General features: G+C 51.5%; 1 protein-coding gene across 3 annotated transcripts in view; it reads left to right on the top strand.

The window, feature by feature from the left end:
• The window catches only part of LOC122368040 (maltase A3-like), a 65,801-nt gene that overhangs the window by 46,428 nt on the left and 886 nt on the right, over nt 1–18,487 (top strand). Inside the window, exons 3-7 of one of the 3 annotated variants that reach the window (XM_043341636.1) lie at nt 11,442–11,764; nt 15,385–15,564; nt 15,909–16,221; nt 16,513–16,707; nt 17,004–17,610. In XM_043341636.1, coding sequence (XP_043197571.1) covers nt 11,557–11,764; nt 15,385–15,564; nt 15,909–16,221; nt 16,513–16,707; nt 17,004–17,610 — 1,503 coding nt within the window. In that variant the 5' untranslated portion in view covers nt 11,442–11,556. Of the gene's footprint in view, nt 1–8,471; nt 11,765–12,905; nt 14,154–15,384; nt 15,565–15,908; nt 16,222–16,512; nt 16,708–17,003; nt 17,611–18,487 lie in introns of those variants that run through there. The other 2 variants (XM_043341635.1, XM_043341634.1) reach the window with 2 other exon arrangements.

The raw sequence follows: 18,487 nt of genomic DNA, 5'->3' as shown, positions 1-18,487 counted from the left end.
GTAGACCTCCGACAGTACAGTTGGCCTAGATATTCGACACACTAGGTCAGGCGAGAGGGACGGCGAGCTAAACCGATGTCAGCGAATCCAAAGCGAAACGGAATAGAGTGTCCCTAAGTGTTGGTTCCCTAAAGGTGAATTGTAGAATGATGATAAAGGTATGACGGAGTGTATAACTGCATTGTGCAGTGTATATTACGGAACGCACACTCACATTGTGGAGAAGTGGATGTTTCTTCGCGTATCCCAGCAGCACCTCAGCTGAACTGACCGAGAGACCGTAACAAGAGAAAAAGCCCCCGCGCGCCAGCCGCTCACTGGTTTTTACGAGCGAGCGAGCGCAGCGAGCGAAGCGAAGTCTTTTCAATATAACGGAAAAATCTCAGTATGAGCGGCCCGGCCCGGCCCGGCCCGGCCCGGCCTGTAACGCTTTTGAGAGGCTTATATCTCAGCAACCGCTGGATCGAATGGCCTGCGGTCTTTTTTGCTGGGTAGCCCCATCCCTTCTACCCCGTAATTGACTACTTTTGATACATCTCAGTGACCGCCGTGGCACGTGCCACGTGAAAAGTCAAGGATGTTCAAGCAGTTTTGCAAAAGTAATGATTTTGAGAGGCCCATATCTCAGCAACGGCTTGAGCGATTGTCTTGCGGTCATTTTTATAGGGTAGCTGCATCCCTTCTACCAAAGGTCGGATACTCTTCATCTATGTGAGTGACCCCCACTGCACGTGCAAAATACAACAATAAGAGGTGCCAAATTTGTTCCCATTTCAGTAACTCGGTAATTACTGGGGCGATTTCGCTGAAACTTGGCATACAGGTAGGCACCCACCAGGCAATGCATTCTCATGTGTTGCGGGTAGGGTGCTACTGCACGTGCGCACGTGCAGGGGGCGTTTCCAGATCTCGAGAACGGCTGGGCCGATTGCGCTCAAATTTGGTACACGGTTGGGGACCGGTTAGTAGGGTGCCGTGCAAAAGTCATTTTGGACCCCGTTTGCACGTGCGCACGTGCAGAATGCCGCTTCCAGATCTCAGGAACTGCTGGGCCGATTGCGTTCAAATTTGGTACACCGCTAGCGACCGGTTAGAAGGGTGCTTTGCACAAGCCCGTTGGAAGTACCCTCTCGCCCTTCTGCACGTGCAGGGCTCACTATCTCGCTCGCTCGTTCTTCGCCGAAAAGGCGTTTTACTGGTATAGCTACTCGTGGTCCCTGGTGAGTGCTGCCATCTGCGCTCGGTCGGTTGGTCTGAGTAAGTGCTCCCTGCTGTATGGATGTCGCCCCTTGTCCCGTGTTATAATCATTCCAGTGAAGTTGATTGTGAGTAGAAGCATGAACCTAATCCGTTCGCTTTGTACATTGGCATCGGTCTAGAGGTCTGAACGGCACTTTGAAAGCAGTTACACCATCAACATTTCTGTAAGCTACGATGTCGTTTGGTTTTCGATAACATTTACAATAGGTATATTTCAGTGCGCCATTTGACCATAAGTCTCGCTTCGCTGCTGCTAATTACTCCTACCCAGAATCCTCGCACCTAAAGGCCTGGAATGTTTTAACGACTCTTTTACACCTTAGGCATTTCTGCTATCCACTATATCATTCGTTCCCTCCGATAACATTGACAATGAAAGTACACTTCTGGTGCATGCCAATCTAGTTCCGTTGTCTCCATATTGCCTCGATTTGCTTATCCACCTATATGTGGAATAATCGTACCTAAACGCACCGTTTACGATTATACACTAAACATTCCGATATTCTTGTACACCATTCTATCTTTCTGTTGATATCGACAATATTGAAACGTTCATCTGGTTGCAGTTAAGACGCCCAATTTCCCTAGCATTGACATGGTTTCTTATTTAGCATTTCGATATTATGGGATATCAAACATTGTTTTGGTCGATACTGAGACGGACCATTTACCACTGACCGTAGGAAAACGATTAAACATTTTAACATTAGATATTCTTCGATATTCTTCCATTGGTAAAACGTTTCTTCGGTTGTCACCGGCGTGGAGTCCCACGAACCGGCCGTGTCTCTGTCGCTGGCCAGGTGGTCCTCCATAGTCGGCGTCTGTCGTCTGACGCGGCGAGTCCCGGGGTTCATCGTCCGATGGCCGGTCCCGGCGGCCTCTTTTTGCGGCGGCGCCGGTGTGACGACCGCCATGGCTGGAGGGAGGGCTGCTTCGACCTAGGACACTCCCTGTAGCGCTGTGGGCAGATGGGATAGTGAGCGGGCCTCCGCATGGCGACAGCCCGCTCGTACGCCGTGAGCGTGGAGCGCAATCACGCTGTTCCCAGCCCGTGTCGAAAGCGGTCTCGGCGGGGGCATTCCACGTCAAATCGAACAAAAATCGGCTGTTTTGCACCTTACCATCAGCGATTTCATTATAAATTTGTGAGCGAGTTCCTGTGTGGCCCCGGACATTACATTGATGTTTTTTGCACATTCTGACCACAGGTCTTCTAAATATAGGGCATCAAATTTTTTACAAAATGTTGCATCTTTATATTTTTGAACGACCATAACTTTGGTTGTACTTGTTTGATTTGAATGGAATAAACCTTACTGTTTAGGTAATTTCTTAAGCATTTGTTTAGAATTGCACTAACTTAAATATATGACCTTGAAATTTGCTTAACTCTGTTCTTAAGCACAAATATTGAAATAGCAAAAAACACGTCACCTTCGATTTGGCTCATTTTCATATATTTTATTGCCTACTATATTCTTAACAACCTGTGAAAAAATTAGAGTGGGCCATTCATAAGTTTTGAAGAAAATGGCACATATGCAAACGTATGTTAGCACGCGCAGTGGAGGGGAAGAGTGGATTTCGCCCCACCCCTCCTGTTTTTCGCCAATATCTCATAATATTGATGCGAAATTACTTATGGCTACCTGTCAAGAATTGAATTGGGCATCTCATCGTGCAAGCAATAAGAAAATCGGTTCACAACTGTTCTAGTAATAGCGGTGTAAAGTGAACATCCTGTCGCCGCAGCAACGCGGCGGCTCGGCAGCCGGCGCCGACCGCTACGCGCCGCCTGAATTGTAGACTGTGCCGGGACGGAACGGAACGGTTCCGTCTTTACATCGCGCTCCCTACCGCTGATTACGTTCGATTCGCGTCAAATTTTGTGAGAAGACTAAGAAATGTACAGGCAATCTTATGGTGAAATAATTTTGAAAATCGGTTGGTAAACAATTGAAATATGAACGTGTAAACACAAAATTGTGATTGCTGCGTTTCCCGCATCGGCCGAGCCCGCCTCAGCCGGCGACATGTTACTCTTAGCAGGCCTCTAACTGCCATATTTATTATTGGATTAACTAGAAATTCCCCATACATACTAAAAAATGTATGTTCTTTCGTATAGTTGAGATCAAAAGACGTGAAAATATCGTAGCGTGATAATGTTTTCGTTGAATTTACTTCATGATGCATTTTACACGGCTCAAAATTCACCGCAAAATACCGTTTGCCTGAGACACTTTTACTATGGAACGTGAATGCTTGACTACGATGACTATGCATTTCCATTCTCGCAGAGTTTGGGATATCACTAATCAGCAATCATTCATTTCAGAAAGTGTACACAAGCAAGCATGTCTTGACTCTGTCTTTCAAGGTCACGCGCGGTTGCGTGATGTTGATGCATGAAAACGGCGTTTGCCGCGAAAGTTATGAATGGCCCACTCCAATTTTTTCACAGATGGTTAGGAACATTGTGACGGACATAATATGTAAAAATTACCCAAATCGAAGGTGACGTGTTTTTTGCTATTTAAATTTTTCTGTTTTAATTCAAGGTCAAATGCATTTCAAGGTCACTTCAATTTAATTTTATAATTAAAAATCAAAGCCTTATCAATTGCCTATAAGACCCTGTTAATATCATTTTGATACCAGAAAAGGAACCAGAGTTATAGCCATTTAAAAAATTGATGTGTGGCATTTTTCGCTATATTCGATGACCTATATCTCAGCGATACGTTATCAAATTTTGAAAATATTATACGTAACTCAGTTTTGAACCATGCCCAGTCTGCCTACAAATTTTCAGAAAAATCGAAGGGGATGACGGATTTCGGTGTTTGATTTGACGTGGAATGCCCCGGCGGCGGCGGCACGCCTTTTGCCCCTGAGGGCCAGATGGCGACCTCCAACGGCGTGTGTGGAAACAGCCCCGTTTACGAAACAGGGTTATTTGTGAACGGAGTGGTCTGGCGGCCTGGCAGCATTGTCAGCGTATCTATGCCCTTACGGCTGGCCTATTTATATATTCATAGACGTTGACGTGCGAGTCTAGCGCGCGGAGGATGTGAGGATTGTAGGGAACGATCCAACGGTTGTCGATCTCGACGCTACGCCGTCCGGGTGGCGTGAGTACGCGTCCGGGCGTCCGCGCACGCTGACCGCCGGCCTCCGGCGCGCGCCGCCTGTACTTTGGGTAGGTGCGCTCTATCAGCTCTGTGGCATCTAAATAGACAAGGGCGCGGATAGCCGACGCTACAGCGGCCGTCTTTCATACCGACCGCCTGCGGGTTCAGCGCACCGCACGGACCGTGTGTGATTTCCGTTTCTCAGTTCGCCCCAGACCGGGTCGAACGTCTGGAGGCGTTGCGGGATTGTGTTCGCTGTTGGAATCTTCGTGTAATTTGAGTGGCATGTGTTCTCGGAGTGGATGAGTTCGATGGTGTATCTCAGTGTTCCCCTCTTTCTTTCCCTCTGACTTGTCACCACTTTTCGTAGCCCGACCTCTTGATAGAGAATTGTCTCCCGTCACCTAATGTATTGTACTAAGCTACAAGTGCGACAGAAAAGCAAATAGTGCGGGTTTATACCGCCAGCAAACACCCTCGTAAATACAGACAACTATTATGACGGCCGGAGTACTGTCTCATGTAACTACATGTAGACAGGCATCTCAATCTGATATGACTGACGGAGCACCGATAGCAAGGGCCAACGGTAGACGGTGTGAACTCATGCCACCTGCATTCTGCAATGAGCTCTATAGATGCCGATGGATATTTACCGAGAAGAGCTACCGATTCCATGATAACGGACGAAATGGTGTGGGTGGAGCCATGTCCTGAAGTGTTGGTCTGAAGTGCAGCAGTGAGCGTGAAGAGTGGAAATGAGAGAATGGGCTTTTTGGTGAATACTCACATTGTAGCGGTGGAGTGGGTCGAGTAGCTCGAGCAGCACGTTGAACAGTCGGCAGGCCGAGAGCGAGGGTAGACTGAGCCCCCGAGCTCTCACCCCGTCCTGTTTTATGCACGCACACTTCCCAGTTTTTCTTCGTGGGCCTAGCGGTCGCCCGAGTCCGACAAGTGCTGCCCTCTACTGTCTTCTCCGTGCTGAAAGGCGAGGTGTCGCTTCGGTGCGTTGCGAGTCCATCTCTTGGACACTGGGCAGCCGTCTTGAGGACGGCCAGCGCCGCCTCCATGACTCCCGGTGTTACACGAAACCCGCGAGTCCATCGAGCCAGGGTGGCGGCGGACGGCAGCGGCAGGTGCAGGACGTCTCTGATATACCCGTAGGCCCTGCGGCCTCTGCACCCAGCCAGCCATCCCAAATGGGGCCCACATGGGCTGGAAGTGGGGCATCTGGGCGAATGTGGGCTGGGCTACATGTGGGTATGTCATGGGCGTCCAACTGGGTCCCAGGTGGGCTAAATGTGCCTAACTTTACGTCCTGTACTTGGCCAGCGCCTCCACTGTGCCGCTACCCTGCCTGATATGTGCCGCTACCCTGTCAGACTCCTGATCTGACAGCCGCCTGGGCACACCCCTGCCCGCGTCCCTGCGAGTTCGCTGATACTGCGTCGCCGGCGTTCGTTGTGGTTCGTAAACTAAGCCTATCCCGTTCGCTCCGTATCATGGCTAGTGGTGTCAATTTCAGAAAACGTATGTCCAAAGTCCGTCCAATGTCCAATGCTTACGTCGATTGTCCGTCCAAAAATGTCCAAGCCAGCCATTTGTCCAAAGATGTCCGACACCTACGCAATAGTTTACACTCAACACTGTTATTTAATTTGCTTTTCATGTAGGTACCGTTACAAGCTCAAAAGTGTTAATCATATCGAAAGCTGAGCTTTCTAATAGCCAATCAATGTTAAAGGGACTATCCCACCTTTAACATGGGGTTTGAGTTGAGATAGCCAAGTTTGCGGCGAGGTTCAGAAACCACTATCTATCTAGGTTGCAACCCCCGCGGCCTCTTGGTGTTGAAGAAATTCGTTCCCTTCATTTGAAAATGGGCCTTGTACAAGGCCCTATCTTCAACATGGAGCGACCGTTAGTGTGACGTCACCTCGTTTAGTCATTCTGATTTAAATGGGTTTGTTCGTTGAAAAATCGCTTAAAACTTGGTCTGAACTTTGTTGTGGTGCCTACAGAGTAAAAAGAATCAGCTTTATGACAGTAATGTGGCCTGGGGAAGGAGGTAATTTTGGGCTGTGACGTCACATATTTGAAAGTTTGTGTTTGGAATATGGGAAGCCTAAGATGTTTAATGAGAAATAAATGCCAGAACCGTGTTCCTGGTCATCCAATCTATAAAGTCGGGCACAATTTAACTGGTTTTAACAACATTTTAGAAGGTGGGATAGTCCCTTTAAACACGACTACTTTTTAAAAATGTTGAGGTGTAGCAAGCGATTGTCCAAAGTTGTCCAAAGCTTGCTGCCATTGTCCAACCGAATTCCGAATTGGACATTGGACAAAATCGGAATTCCGAAGATTCAAGTTCCGATTGACACCACTAATCATGGCATCGGCATTGTAATTATGTCGTGGCACCGGTATGGTGAATTTCGTTCCAATGTAATGCCACACTCTGCGATCGTCAGCTACTACTTTGACTACGGTCGAATATTCCATTAACATACAGGCCGCCCGCACTTGGACTATGGTTGGATATACGAGCCGTTGTCTATTACGACGCTTTTGCGTTGTTTTATTTTACCCTGTCTTTTTTATAAAGTCTTCTACTTTCTAGTCTTGATATCTAGAAAGTTTCTTCTTTTGAAACACTTGTTTTACTAGCGCGACGTTATGGGCGCAAAATGACCTTTGCAGTCGACGCGCCCTAAAGCCCCAATAAACAAACAAACGAGCCGGCACACTCGTATAAATGACACTACACACGTGATAACTCACACGATCGGATAGATCATGAATGACTTCAACCAGCGTGATAGAACACAGTCAGCGGAGTACCATCAGTGCACATTCTGGAAACGGTTTGCCTGATCGCATGATCAGAACTTAAAAGGTTGCGTAGTTTATTTTCGACAATGAATTTATCGAATAATCTCGGCCACCATTCCCGTCGCCCCTTGACTGTCCGTCCGCTCTGTCTTGCCGCTAGCCCTTGGAGGCGTGATCACCAGGCTGTGTGACGGCCACGCGGTCGCCATTGGTCGTCCGGGATTGGGACGGGCACCGACGTTCTTGGTTGATGACGACGGCGTCGTCGCGCGACGGGCGGCCGTTGTTAACCGCCCGGAGATACGTGAACCATTATTCACACCTATTATTCATACGTGAACCATCTCGGTGCAGACGACCGCGTGCAGTTCCGGATCAGTCTCTGGATCTGGCAGCTCAGCGCACACGCACGCGTCCACGTCTTGAGCGCGAGGTTTGTCAGCGGGCACGACCCACAGCAGGATGTTAGCGTGCGGCAGGCCACGCTTCTGCCACTCGATCGTGTACAGAATGGTCCGCTGCCGACCCAGAAGGCCGCCTCGCAGCTGCTTGACCAACGCCTGCAGCTTCAAGCCAAACACCTGACTGACAACGTCAGGGTTGTCGCACGGCCGATCGTGGCCGCCCGGCCTCTCCCCCGGGTAGAGGGTGCGCAGAGTTTGCTCAATATCTGGCCAGGCCGGGTGGCACGCCACGGTGATGAAGAAGTCGGCCGCGCCAAAGTCCCGATCTTAGCGGAGCGCGTCCTGTAGTTTGGCAATCATGTAGCGTGGGCTGCTCGTTACGGACGCCGGAAGCACCACGCGCCGGCCGTGCTCCTCTCTGTCAGCGAGCGCTTTTTTTATTAAGTCTGGATTTCTAGTCCTTGATTCTAGTTGGCTCTCTCTTTTGACATATTTGCTCTACTAGTATAACGTTATGGGCGCAAAATGACCCCAGTAGTCGGTGCGCCCTAAAGCTCCAATAAACAAACAAACAAACACGCCGCGAATGGTCTCTGCGTGGAAGCCATGGAAACCGTCCTGGTTCGCACGCATATACGACAGACGGTCGGACTCGACCTTAGCCTGAGTGTCCACCAGGTACTGCTGGAACAGACGGCCGCCTCGCGGAATGATATTGAAATGGTCCGGTCTGTAACGCATGTGGAACGCCGCGTACTGACGCATCGTGACCCCGCGCGCGGCCTTCAGCTCGCGCGACCACCCGTCCGTGCCGCGCGGGTGGAGCAGCACATAGAGCAGCGGGTCGTACTGGCGACTCAGCTCGTCGATGCGGAACAGCTGTCCGCCGCGCTCGCGAACGACGATGTCGCGCCGGTCCCCCATCTCGTTAGGCATCAGGACCGTGACCTTCATGGTCCTAGCTGGATACCTTAACAGCGCCATTTGACACGTGTGTAAGTGGTTGCCAAATGTGTTGAAATGATGAAAGCAATTAACCCGTCATGGTTGCTAGGGGTGCTGCCACCATCGATCTTCGCTGGAGTACTTTCAGCCGCCTGTCATTAAAAACTTTTCGTCAGCGATTCCCAGACACGAAAGCCACACACGTTGGCAGCCGTTTATTATCATCCAAAAGTCTAGGCTATTCCATGACTTCTCATTCACTCTCCACCGGCGTACACACTCACTCACTCACTCACTCACTCACTCACTCACTCACTCACTCACTCACTCACTCACTCACTCTCGTCGACCACATTAACTTCAGTCTCCGGAGCGAGCCCTCGCGGACGCTGATCACGACTTGTCTTGCGGCGTAAGTCTTGGATTTTCTCGTTGATGAACTTGTTTATCTGCCCTAGCACGACCCGCTGCTAGTCGGAACTCTTTCCGCGTTTATCCATGTAGCAAGTTACTTCGCCTGTGAATGCAGAAAATAAAATCATTGGCACGGAAGGGGTCAGTGAGGCAGCAGCCATGCCACTATTTTTGAAGAGGACCCAGTAAAAATACCATTAGAGATTACCAAATGGCCTTATTGAACACTTTTCCAAATGGTCCCAAAGAGGCTCCTCTTGAAATGTGTCCAATTGGTCACCAATAGGTAACCAATTGATCCCGTTTCATGACCATTTGAAATGTTTTGAAATGGTCACCAATAGATAACCAATTGATACCACTTCATGACCATTTGAAATGTGTTGAAATGGTCACCAATAGGTAACCAATTGATCCACTTCAAGACCATTTGAAATGTGTCCAAATGTTCATGAATCCATTTGAATCCAGTTCATGACCATTTGAATCTACCAAATGGTTTCCATTTAAACCTATTTCATGCCCAGTTGAAATGGTTTTCAAATGGTCCCAGCTGGATTACCATTTGAAGATCTTTTTTTAAGTCCATGCATTTCGTCCACAAAATAACAAACTGCATCGTGAATTATTTTTATTTATTTTTACTCTGCAAGCATATACTCGTACATTTGCATCAGCATTCAGCATCTACCTACAAACATTATCTACATTGGTCAACACTGCACATCGATGAGGCGATTGCTACGAGTATCAACATGTTTTTTTTTTTTAAACAATGTAGTAGGGGAAAGTGGGGTAAGACGGGCACCTTAACTTTGGAGCCATTTTTCGGCCGGTTAGAAACATCATAGAAACGGGAAACTGGGTGAAAACCTTTTTCAGACATTTTACTTTCATTTGCCAGAAGATGAGACTTAGACCTGATTCAACAAATAAACTGCAGCTATTTTTGCAAAACCTTGCAAAAACCCGTCTTACCCCACCCCATGGGGTAAGACGGTCACATGGGTAGGGCAAGACGGCCAGCTTCTTTCACCGATCAGCGCAGCTCGCAACAAATGCCCGAGATTAGCCGCATTTATACAGTCGCTCGTTGGTCTCAAGTGCTTCGGAAATGGCAGTATACGAGATTCGTGCAGAAGGCGTATGCTCCTATATAGGCCCTAGTTCAGAAGCCATGTAGAACCGTTTTTCACATTCATTATTCGAGAATAAACTGTGCCGAAGGAATATTGCTAACATGTCTGTGAGTATCGGAATCGAACATATTCTTATTAGAAATGCTTCTTTTTTCCTACAGCAACAAAAATATTTTCACCATTACAGACCCATTGGGTTCATAGTTGCCCGTCTTACCCCAAACTCAATGTCAGAAGTTCAGCACGATTTTTCGCTGTGGACAATTTGATGCAGACAAAGCAAATCCGCCGTAAATGAACACTGTTGGCATATGAGTGTACCACAAGTGATTGCGAGTTTTTAACTCTATAGTGCTGTACACAAAAGCTTGCACAATACATTATGGATGTTTTCAATGAAATGAGTGTTTTAAAGAAATCAAAATAAAAGATTATCGACTGAACACAAATTCACCAGACTTGAATGGTGGTGTGTAGTGGGAAAGGCAATTCTGGTCCTAACTTTTCTTGCTCGTAGCGCTATTGGTTTGGTCTGCAGAAGGGGTGCCCGTCTTACCTACCCTGACCGTCTTACCCCACTTTCCCCTACACTGGGCCATAGGTACGCCATTTCACATAGGTACAATGAACGACATGATACAATATTATTCCGCTCGGTGTTGCTATTTATTGTTTCGACAGATTTCTTCCGTGGCGAGCAGAATTTTCAGAACGTAGCTATGCAGGCATGCAGCCCCTCTGGACCCATGTAGAACCGGTAGACGGTGTCGGCCCGGTGCAAGTTCGTGCCCGCAACAGTACAGGACAGCACGGGTTAATTGGGCGATGGGGTTTCCATTTGGAAACCATTTCGACACCAATTGGGATCAAATGGGAATTTCTTCCATATGGAAACCATTTCGATACCACTTGGGATCAAATGGGACACACCATTTGAGCTCTTGATGAGAGGAGTGAGATGCCGGTAAAATGAAGCTTATGCAATTTTTGCATTAAATGTGTTTACTGAAAAAGTTCAAACAAAATTTGTCTACTATATAGAAGAAAAAATAACTTGTACTACGCCAAGATGAATTGGCCACTGCACTGGCCAGTGGCCAGCGCCGACACATCCCAGCCTTTGGGTGAACTGCTAGTTACAGTGTCACTCTGTAGGTGGCGCTGGCATCTGACAAGGCTTCAAGAGATCCTGCTGCGCCCAAGCTGGCTCGATAGACCGCCGACCTTTTTTTTTGCCGTTGATGACAGGCACTATGTTTAACCCTATGGACAGTTACTTGTGCGCTGGTATGGTCTCCCGCCAGGTGGACCGTCCTCCATGGCCTGCGGCGGTTTGGGTTGGCGTCGGTCGCTCTCCAGGGCTGGCGCCGCCGCCGCCCGCTCTACTGCTGCGAGCTGACGACCCGTGCTGGCGGCTCCATGCCGCGCCGTCCCCGCCGCCGCCGACGGGGCCTACCGGCGGCCCCTGCAGCCAAAAGGACCGCCGACGCAACGACCGTCGCGAGACCGATCAAGAGACCTCGGGAGGAGCCGAGAGAGCTCGCCTGGTGGCAGACGGGCACCATCTACCAGATCTACCCACGCTCCTTCTGTGACAGCAACGGGGACGGCGTCGGCGATTTGCCAGGTGGGTGACACTGGTGTGTACCAGTGTAGAAACGTGTATCAACTGGAGACGTGCATCGTGTATTGGGCGTCTGAAAAGTCAGAATAGGGGCGGGTTCCCAAAAGCTTTAACAACACACACACACCTTGTTTTATTGGGGGGGGGGAGTGGAGGTGTCATTTTTTGTGCGCTTACCTATGTCTGTAAGGATAAAAATAGCAGCCTTAGGCCAGCGACCACCTCGGCTAGTCTTATCGGTGCGCTATGTAATAGGACCTCATTTCCCAGTCATCCCAGTCTTTGTCTATATTTCGGAACAAGCAAATCTTCTAACGGACGAACATTATTAAAGTTCGGTCAATTATGCCTGATATTTCAGTGTTCATGTTCCGAGATAACAAAATTGTGTTTGCCACATCTATGCAACATCTTCACCATCGCCCGTATTGGTGTTTTACCAGCCGCGAACGCATAATGGGGGGGGGGGGGGTCCGTTGGACCCCCGTTGCCGTTTCGCCCATGATGGAGCTAGAGCTTCGCGGAAAAAACTAGCGTGTTGCCCGTGACAAGATGAAGCCGATGATACCCAATTTTAAGGTCCTAGGTTGACCCTCCAGGTCAGGTCAATGACTCAAAAGTCGGGAAGATCGGGACCTGTTAGAGCGTCGTAAAGTTTGGCTGCAATGGAGTTTTCGGGGTGCTGATCACGAATATCATGTTAGTTTTATCAGAGACGATGTCTTCATGTATTTAGGTCAAGTCGGGTCGGGCCAGGTCATGTCAACCAGTAGGGGTTGCCGGGTATTCGTAGCAGGTGTCATGTCAACCGCCTCTGAAGTTTCGTAATATGTTACGAAGCCACCAAAACTACGTTGTAAATGTTCAACTGGTTGCTAAATTCGCTGAAAAAAGCTAGCCTAGAAACATGTAAAACTCGAAAAAGTGAACCGAGGTCACCAATCGTCATTGATCTGACCTGACCTTCAGGTGACCTTGGCAACCACCTTAATGCATGGAGCAACATCATATCCCATGTTTGAACGCTTGAAACCACAAAGAGACTGCGAACGCGTGGCTTAGCCGACACATACCGAATTGCGATTCCGGACAAATATGGTCTCAAAAAGTATGTCACAGGTCAAAGGTCATTTGGGGCAGGGCCATGAAATTTTCAGGGTAGGTGTACAATGGACATATTGCTGCGCAGGATCTCCGTTACAGGTATGGTTTTATGATTTTCCCTACATCAGTTCCTTGAGCGAACGTTGGATGAGCATAGGTACATGGAAAAGCACACTGTCCTTTGATTTGCGGCGTGGCACGTCGCGAGTGGAACGGGACCGGCAGCCGCTGGAGTAGCGTGCCCGGCCGGCCGGGTCGCTGGGTCGGCGACTGTCCGGACTCTGTTTACCCCTCTCGTGACTGGGGTCGGCTCCTACCGTGGACTCTGACCCGGTGCACCCCTCCCGTTACGGCCCCCGTGTCAGCCGTCACCCTGTGATGGACCGCAGGCCGGCCGGCAGCGGTCGTTACGCCAGCGCGCCGCCCGACCGGCGCCGAGCTGCCTTGTTTCGGTCTATTGAATTCATCAGCGGCCGGCCTGGTGCAGGGGCGGCGGCGGGCGCACTGTGTAAGGGGTTGGGATGGGCGGGACGGTTGGGACGGCTGCGACGCCCACCATATGGGGTGACGCCTCTGACAGTTAGCTTGGCCAGGCAATCGATCGTCAGTCAGGGAGCGCAGCGGCAGCTGTGCTCGCCCCGCCCCCGCCCCCGCCGCCGCCATCGACCGGTGCGCTGACGGCGCGGCGCCGGCCGTGTCGTCAGCCTCGCTCCGCCCCTGCGCCGGCGCGGGGCCGACCTCGGGGGAGCCTCCTGGGAGCGGGCGCAGCGCCAGAGCTCGCCTGACATCAGCCGCGGCCGCCGCATACCGCAAGAATAGACACACACACGTGACACCGCACGACGCCACCGAGTCAACATGGGCGCGGACGGCGGTGAGCCGCTGCAGAACGGCGCCGGAGCTGACGACGAGAGCATGCCTCCGAACGAGGCGCGCGCCCTCACCGCCGGAGAAAAGCCACCAGAACTCATGGAGAAGACTGCAAATGGCGAGACGGAGGTGGACGTCGAGGGGGTCGACTCGGGCGCCCCCGAGTTCTGCGGCCTCACCAAGGAGGAGCTGATGCGCTATGCTAACGACCCGTTCTGGGTGCGTCTGCGCTGGGTGCTGCTGGCTGTCTTCTGGCTGATCTGGCTGGCTATGCTGGTGGTCGCCGTGGTGATTGTCGTGCTCGGCCCCAAGTGCGCGCCCGTTCAGAAGCTCGACTGGTGGCAGAAGGACACCATCTACCAGATCTACCCGCGCTCGTTCAGCGACGACAGTGGTGACGGTGTTGGTGACGTGGCTGGTGAGTGCCGGGAGGGTAGAGGGAGGGAGGCGAGAGCGCAGGGCGTCGGTGGATGGGTAGAGGGAAGGGTGTCGAGGAGAGGGAGAGAGCTAATTATTATTCCACGCGCGTCCAGCGTCCGTGCCTGCAGTCTGCTACAGACTAAAGTGAAGCCTTATCAATGGTTCTTTCGTTTCAACTTTTGTGTTCGAAGTCTGTAAAACCGATGTGCAACAAATGATAGCAGCGGGGTTTTAAATTTTGATCTGAATCAAAATGAGCAATAAGCATTCATTTGCGTTCAGTTTTTCTTTTTTGGTGTGCCAAAATGATATTTAGTCTTACGCGCCGATTCGGTTATGCAACATTGATGACGCTTAGCCTTTCCCTCCTAACGTGCTGCCCTCACCGGGCACGAGGCTCCTGGGAAACCGGTTCAAACCGGTTACAGCGTCGACGGCCCCGCCCGGGTCGATCCTCCTCTCGGAGCGTCACTCCCCGGTCGCCGCCTGGTGGCAGCTCGGGGAGTTACGCGGCTCAGAAACCCGACCCTCCCCCTCCCCCCAGCGGCTACGCCCCCGGGACTGCTGACGTCACTAGCAGTGGGCTGTTTCCGCCCCCCCCCCCTCCGCCTCTGTCTCACCCCTCCCTTCTCCCCTACTGCGACGACCGCGCCCCAGTCCCGTCGGAGGCAGCGTCGCGTTGGTGTACTGTATGACGTGGGCCGTCTATTTGGGGCCGTCTGCGCCGCAGCTGTGCCCCGGCTGGTAATAGGTTTTGTTATCACAGTCCGCCAGCCCGGGGGAGGGAGGGAGGGGCGAGGGTAACGGGCCGGAACGGGGTCGGGGAGTGGCGGTCATCACCCTCAGTGGGGAACGGGGAGGGGGTAATCGGGGCGAACCAGCCGGGGGATGGGGCGCCCCCCCCCCCCCCCAGAGGGGAGGGTGGAGCTGTGCCTTGCTCGGAAAAAAAAAACGGCGAGGCGTGATGTGGAATATATCGTACTTATTCACTCGTCAATTATGTCCGTGTCCCGCCTTCAAAGTTCCTGAAACACTGCGGATGTTCGAGAGCATGACATGTTGATAACACAGCAAAACGTGTGTGAGTGAGCGGTATTTGTATTCGTCGTCCCACCCATGCCTTTCTGATCTTATGTCGGATGTATCCTTACATTTGACTCGCTTTCAGTTTCCTCTCCCAGTTTCCTCTCCGCTGTGAACCTGTCAGTAACGCGCCGTCTTGTTGGCAGGCATTCGCACCAAGCTCGACTACCTGAAGGACCTGGGCGTGCGCTCGCTATGGCTCTCTCCGATCTACAAGTCGCCGATGAAGGACTTTGGGTACGACATCTCCGATTTCCGCGCCGTGGACCCGCTGTTCGGCACGATGGAGGATTTCGACGGCCTGCTGGCCGACGCCAAGGAGCGAGGTTAGTGAAACAGCGGGCGATGGCCAGTGGGTAGAAACTGGGAATGAGCGGGGTTAGTGAAGTTGTTGAACTGCGATTGTAATGTCTGAAGTTTGAAAGCTATGAATGCATGCGACTGGTGGATGTGTTCTGGACTCTGAAGTAACTATCGACAGATTGATGACTTTTGTCGTCTGTTGTATTTAAGGGGTCTGGCTGTTGGTTTTCTGGCGTCGGAAGAATGGATTAACCGTCACAGATGATATCCCGTTTGCAGTCAGGCTGTTATTGTGGGTCTGCCCGTTAATATCTGCCTGTTTTTCTCGTAGCCGTTGTCTGACGTTCTGTAACCCTCCCACCGGCAGACATGCACCTCATCATGGACTTTGTGCCGAACCACAGCAGCGACCAGCACGACTGGTTCCAGCGCTCGGTGAGACGCGAGGACAACTACACCGACTTTTACATCTGGGCGGACGGTGTGGGCGGCGGCCCGCCCAACGGCTGGCAGTCGGTGTTCGGCGGGTCGGCCTGGACCTACAACGCGGCACGCGGCCAGTATTACTACCACCAGTTCCTGCCGCAGCAGCCCGACCTCAACTTCCGCAACCCCAACGTCGTCAAGGAGATGGATGATGTCATCCGCTTCTGGCTGGACAAGGGCGTCGATGGATTCAGGTGAGACGGCTGTAGGTGCGATGGCTAAGCTTTGTTTTTGGTGCAAAACAACAACACTTCCAATAAGACGGCTAGGTTTTTTCATGATCGAAGGATGATACAAAGGCTCTCACCTAGCTGAGCGAGAGTTACGCGGGATAGGTTTTCTACATTGTTCCAGCCTTTAGATCACGTAGCGCTGAATCGAGCTGAGCTGATCGTCTTTATTATTGTAAAAAATGCGATCACATCCTGTGTTTATTTATTGTGACCGTTAAAGCATTTTTAACCGGTGACCGTTTTCCGGTGCAGGCTGGACGCGCTGAAGCACCTGTTTGAGACTGAGGATCTGGCCGCCACCGAGCCGCGTCTGCCCAACACGACTGACTCCGACTGGGGCGCGTTCAACCACACGGGCGTCACCACCGACCTGCCCGAGACGTTCGACGTGCTCTCCGGCTGGCGCAGCATCTGCCAGGAGTTCGAGGACAAGGACGGCGAGCACAGGCGAGTGACGCGTGGATGTTAGCGTGGCGACCGGGCTGGTGGGGCTGAAACGACGGTCTCGACAGCAGGGCTGATGGATGTTCGCTGTTCGCTTTTATCTTTTTTCTTGCTTTGCGACTTATCAGAACATTGGCTGTCGTTATTAGTTATATTTTGAATGTCCGTTCTTCAGTTACTGCACACAAACTGTCTCTGTTAGGCTCAGGAATAAACAAAAGTACTTTGAAATTGTATTCACCATCTCGTATCTCTTACCCCATGCCTTCTCTGACCTCTGTCTCGTGCCGTCTGCGCAGGCTTCTGATGGCCGAGGTATATGGCGAGACGAGCCGTCTGATGCAGTACTACGGCAATGGCACCGACATGGCCGACTTCCCCTTCAACTTCCTGCTGGTGGAGCGTCTGAAGTCATCGGCCGACCTGACGGGCACCAGTCTGCAGTCGGCTATCGACGAGTGGCGCCGTGCACAGCCCAACGACACGTGGGCCAACTGGGTGCTGGGCAACCACGACCAGCCGCGCGTGGCGTCCCGGGTCGGCGAGGAGGCGGCCGACGCGCTCAACATGCTCCTCCTGCTGCTGCCCGGCACGCCCGTCACCTACTACGGCGAGGAGCTGGCCATGACGGACGCCGAGATCGCTCCGCCGCAGCGCCAAGACAAGGCCGGCCGCGACCCGCAGCGGACGCCGATGCAGTGGAACGCCGAGGCCCACGCCGGATTCTCGGCGGCTGAGCCGTGGCTACCGGTCAACTCCAACTATCGCGAGGTGAACGTGGAGACCCAGCTGGCGGCGGATACCAGCCACCTGAAGGTGTACCGCGCTCTGCAGAAGCTCCGGTCGGGCGCCGGAGCCGAGTCTCTCACCGCCGGCGACTACACAGAGCTGGTCGTCTCTGATAAGGTGAGACTGGTGGGAGGCTTGGTAGAAAGGTCTGGTGTGATAGATGCAGTTAGGAAGGGATTGAGGGATGGAACATGATGAAGTAATTCTTTTTCGTTTAACTTCATTACATGAACGAGAGGCGGTGATACTTTATGGAATGTGAATACTCAAGTTTGTAAGAGAAACATCCCACTGACATAATGTATATTTAGGTACCAGTAAAACGCCTTTTGGGCGAAGAACGAGCGAGCGAGATAGTGAGCCTTGCACCGGCACGTGCGGAAGGGCGAGAGGGTACTTCCAACGGGCTTGCGCAAAGCACCCTTCTAACCGGTCGCTAGCGGTGTACCAAATTTGAACGCAATCGGCCCAGCCGTTCCTGAGATCTGGAAGCGGCATTCTGCACGTGCGCACGTGCAAACGGGGTCCAAACTGACTTTTGCACGGCACCCTACTCACTGGTCCCCAACCGTGTACCAAATTTGAGCGCAATCAGCCCAGCCGTTTTCGAGATCTGGAAGCGCCCCCTGCACGTGCGCACGTGCAGTAGCACCTTAACCGCAACACATGGGAATGCATTGTCTGGTGGGTGCCTACCTGTATGCCAAGTTTCAGCGAAATCGCCCCAGTAATTACCGAGTTATTAAAATGGGAACAAATTTGACACCTCTTATTGTTGTATTTTGCACGTGCACTGGGGGTGACCCACATGCATCGAGAGTATCCTATTTTTGGTAGAAGGAATGCTGCTACCCTACAAAAATTACCGCAAGCCAATCGCCCAAGCGGCTGCTGAGATATGAGCCTCTCAAAATCACTACTTTTGCAAAACAGCTTGAACACCCTTGACTTTTCACGTGGCACGTGCCACGACGGTCACTGAGATGTATCAAAA

This window comes from Amphibalanus amphitrite, unplaced genomic scaffold (assembly GCF_019059575.1).
Source record: "Amphibalanus amphitrite isolate SeventyFive unplaced genomic scaffold, NRLGWU_Aamphi_draft 000917F_arrow, whole genome shotgun sequence".
Classification (NCBI taxonomy): Eukaryota; Metazoa; Arthropoda; class Thecostraca; order Balanomorpha; family Balanidae; genus Amphibalanus; species Amphibalanus amphitrite.
Note: the sequence above shows the minus strand (reverse complement) of the source record. Positions and strands in the feature narration are given on the sequence as shown.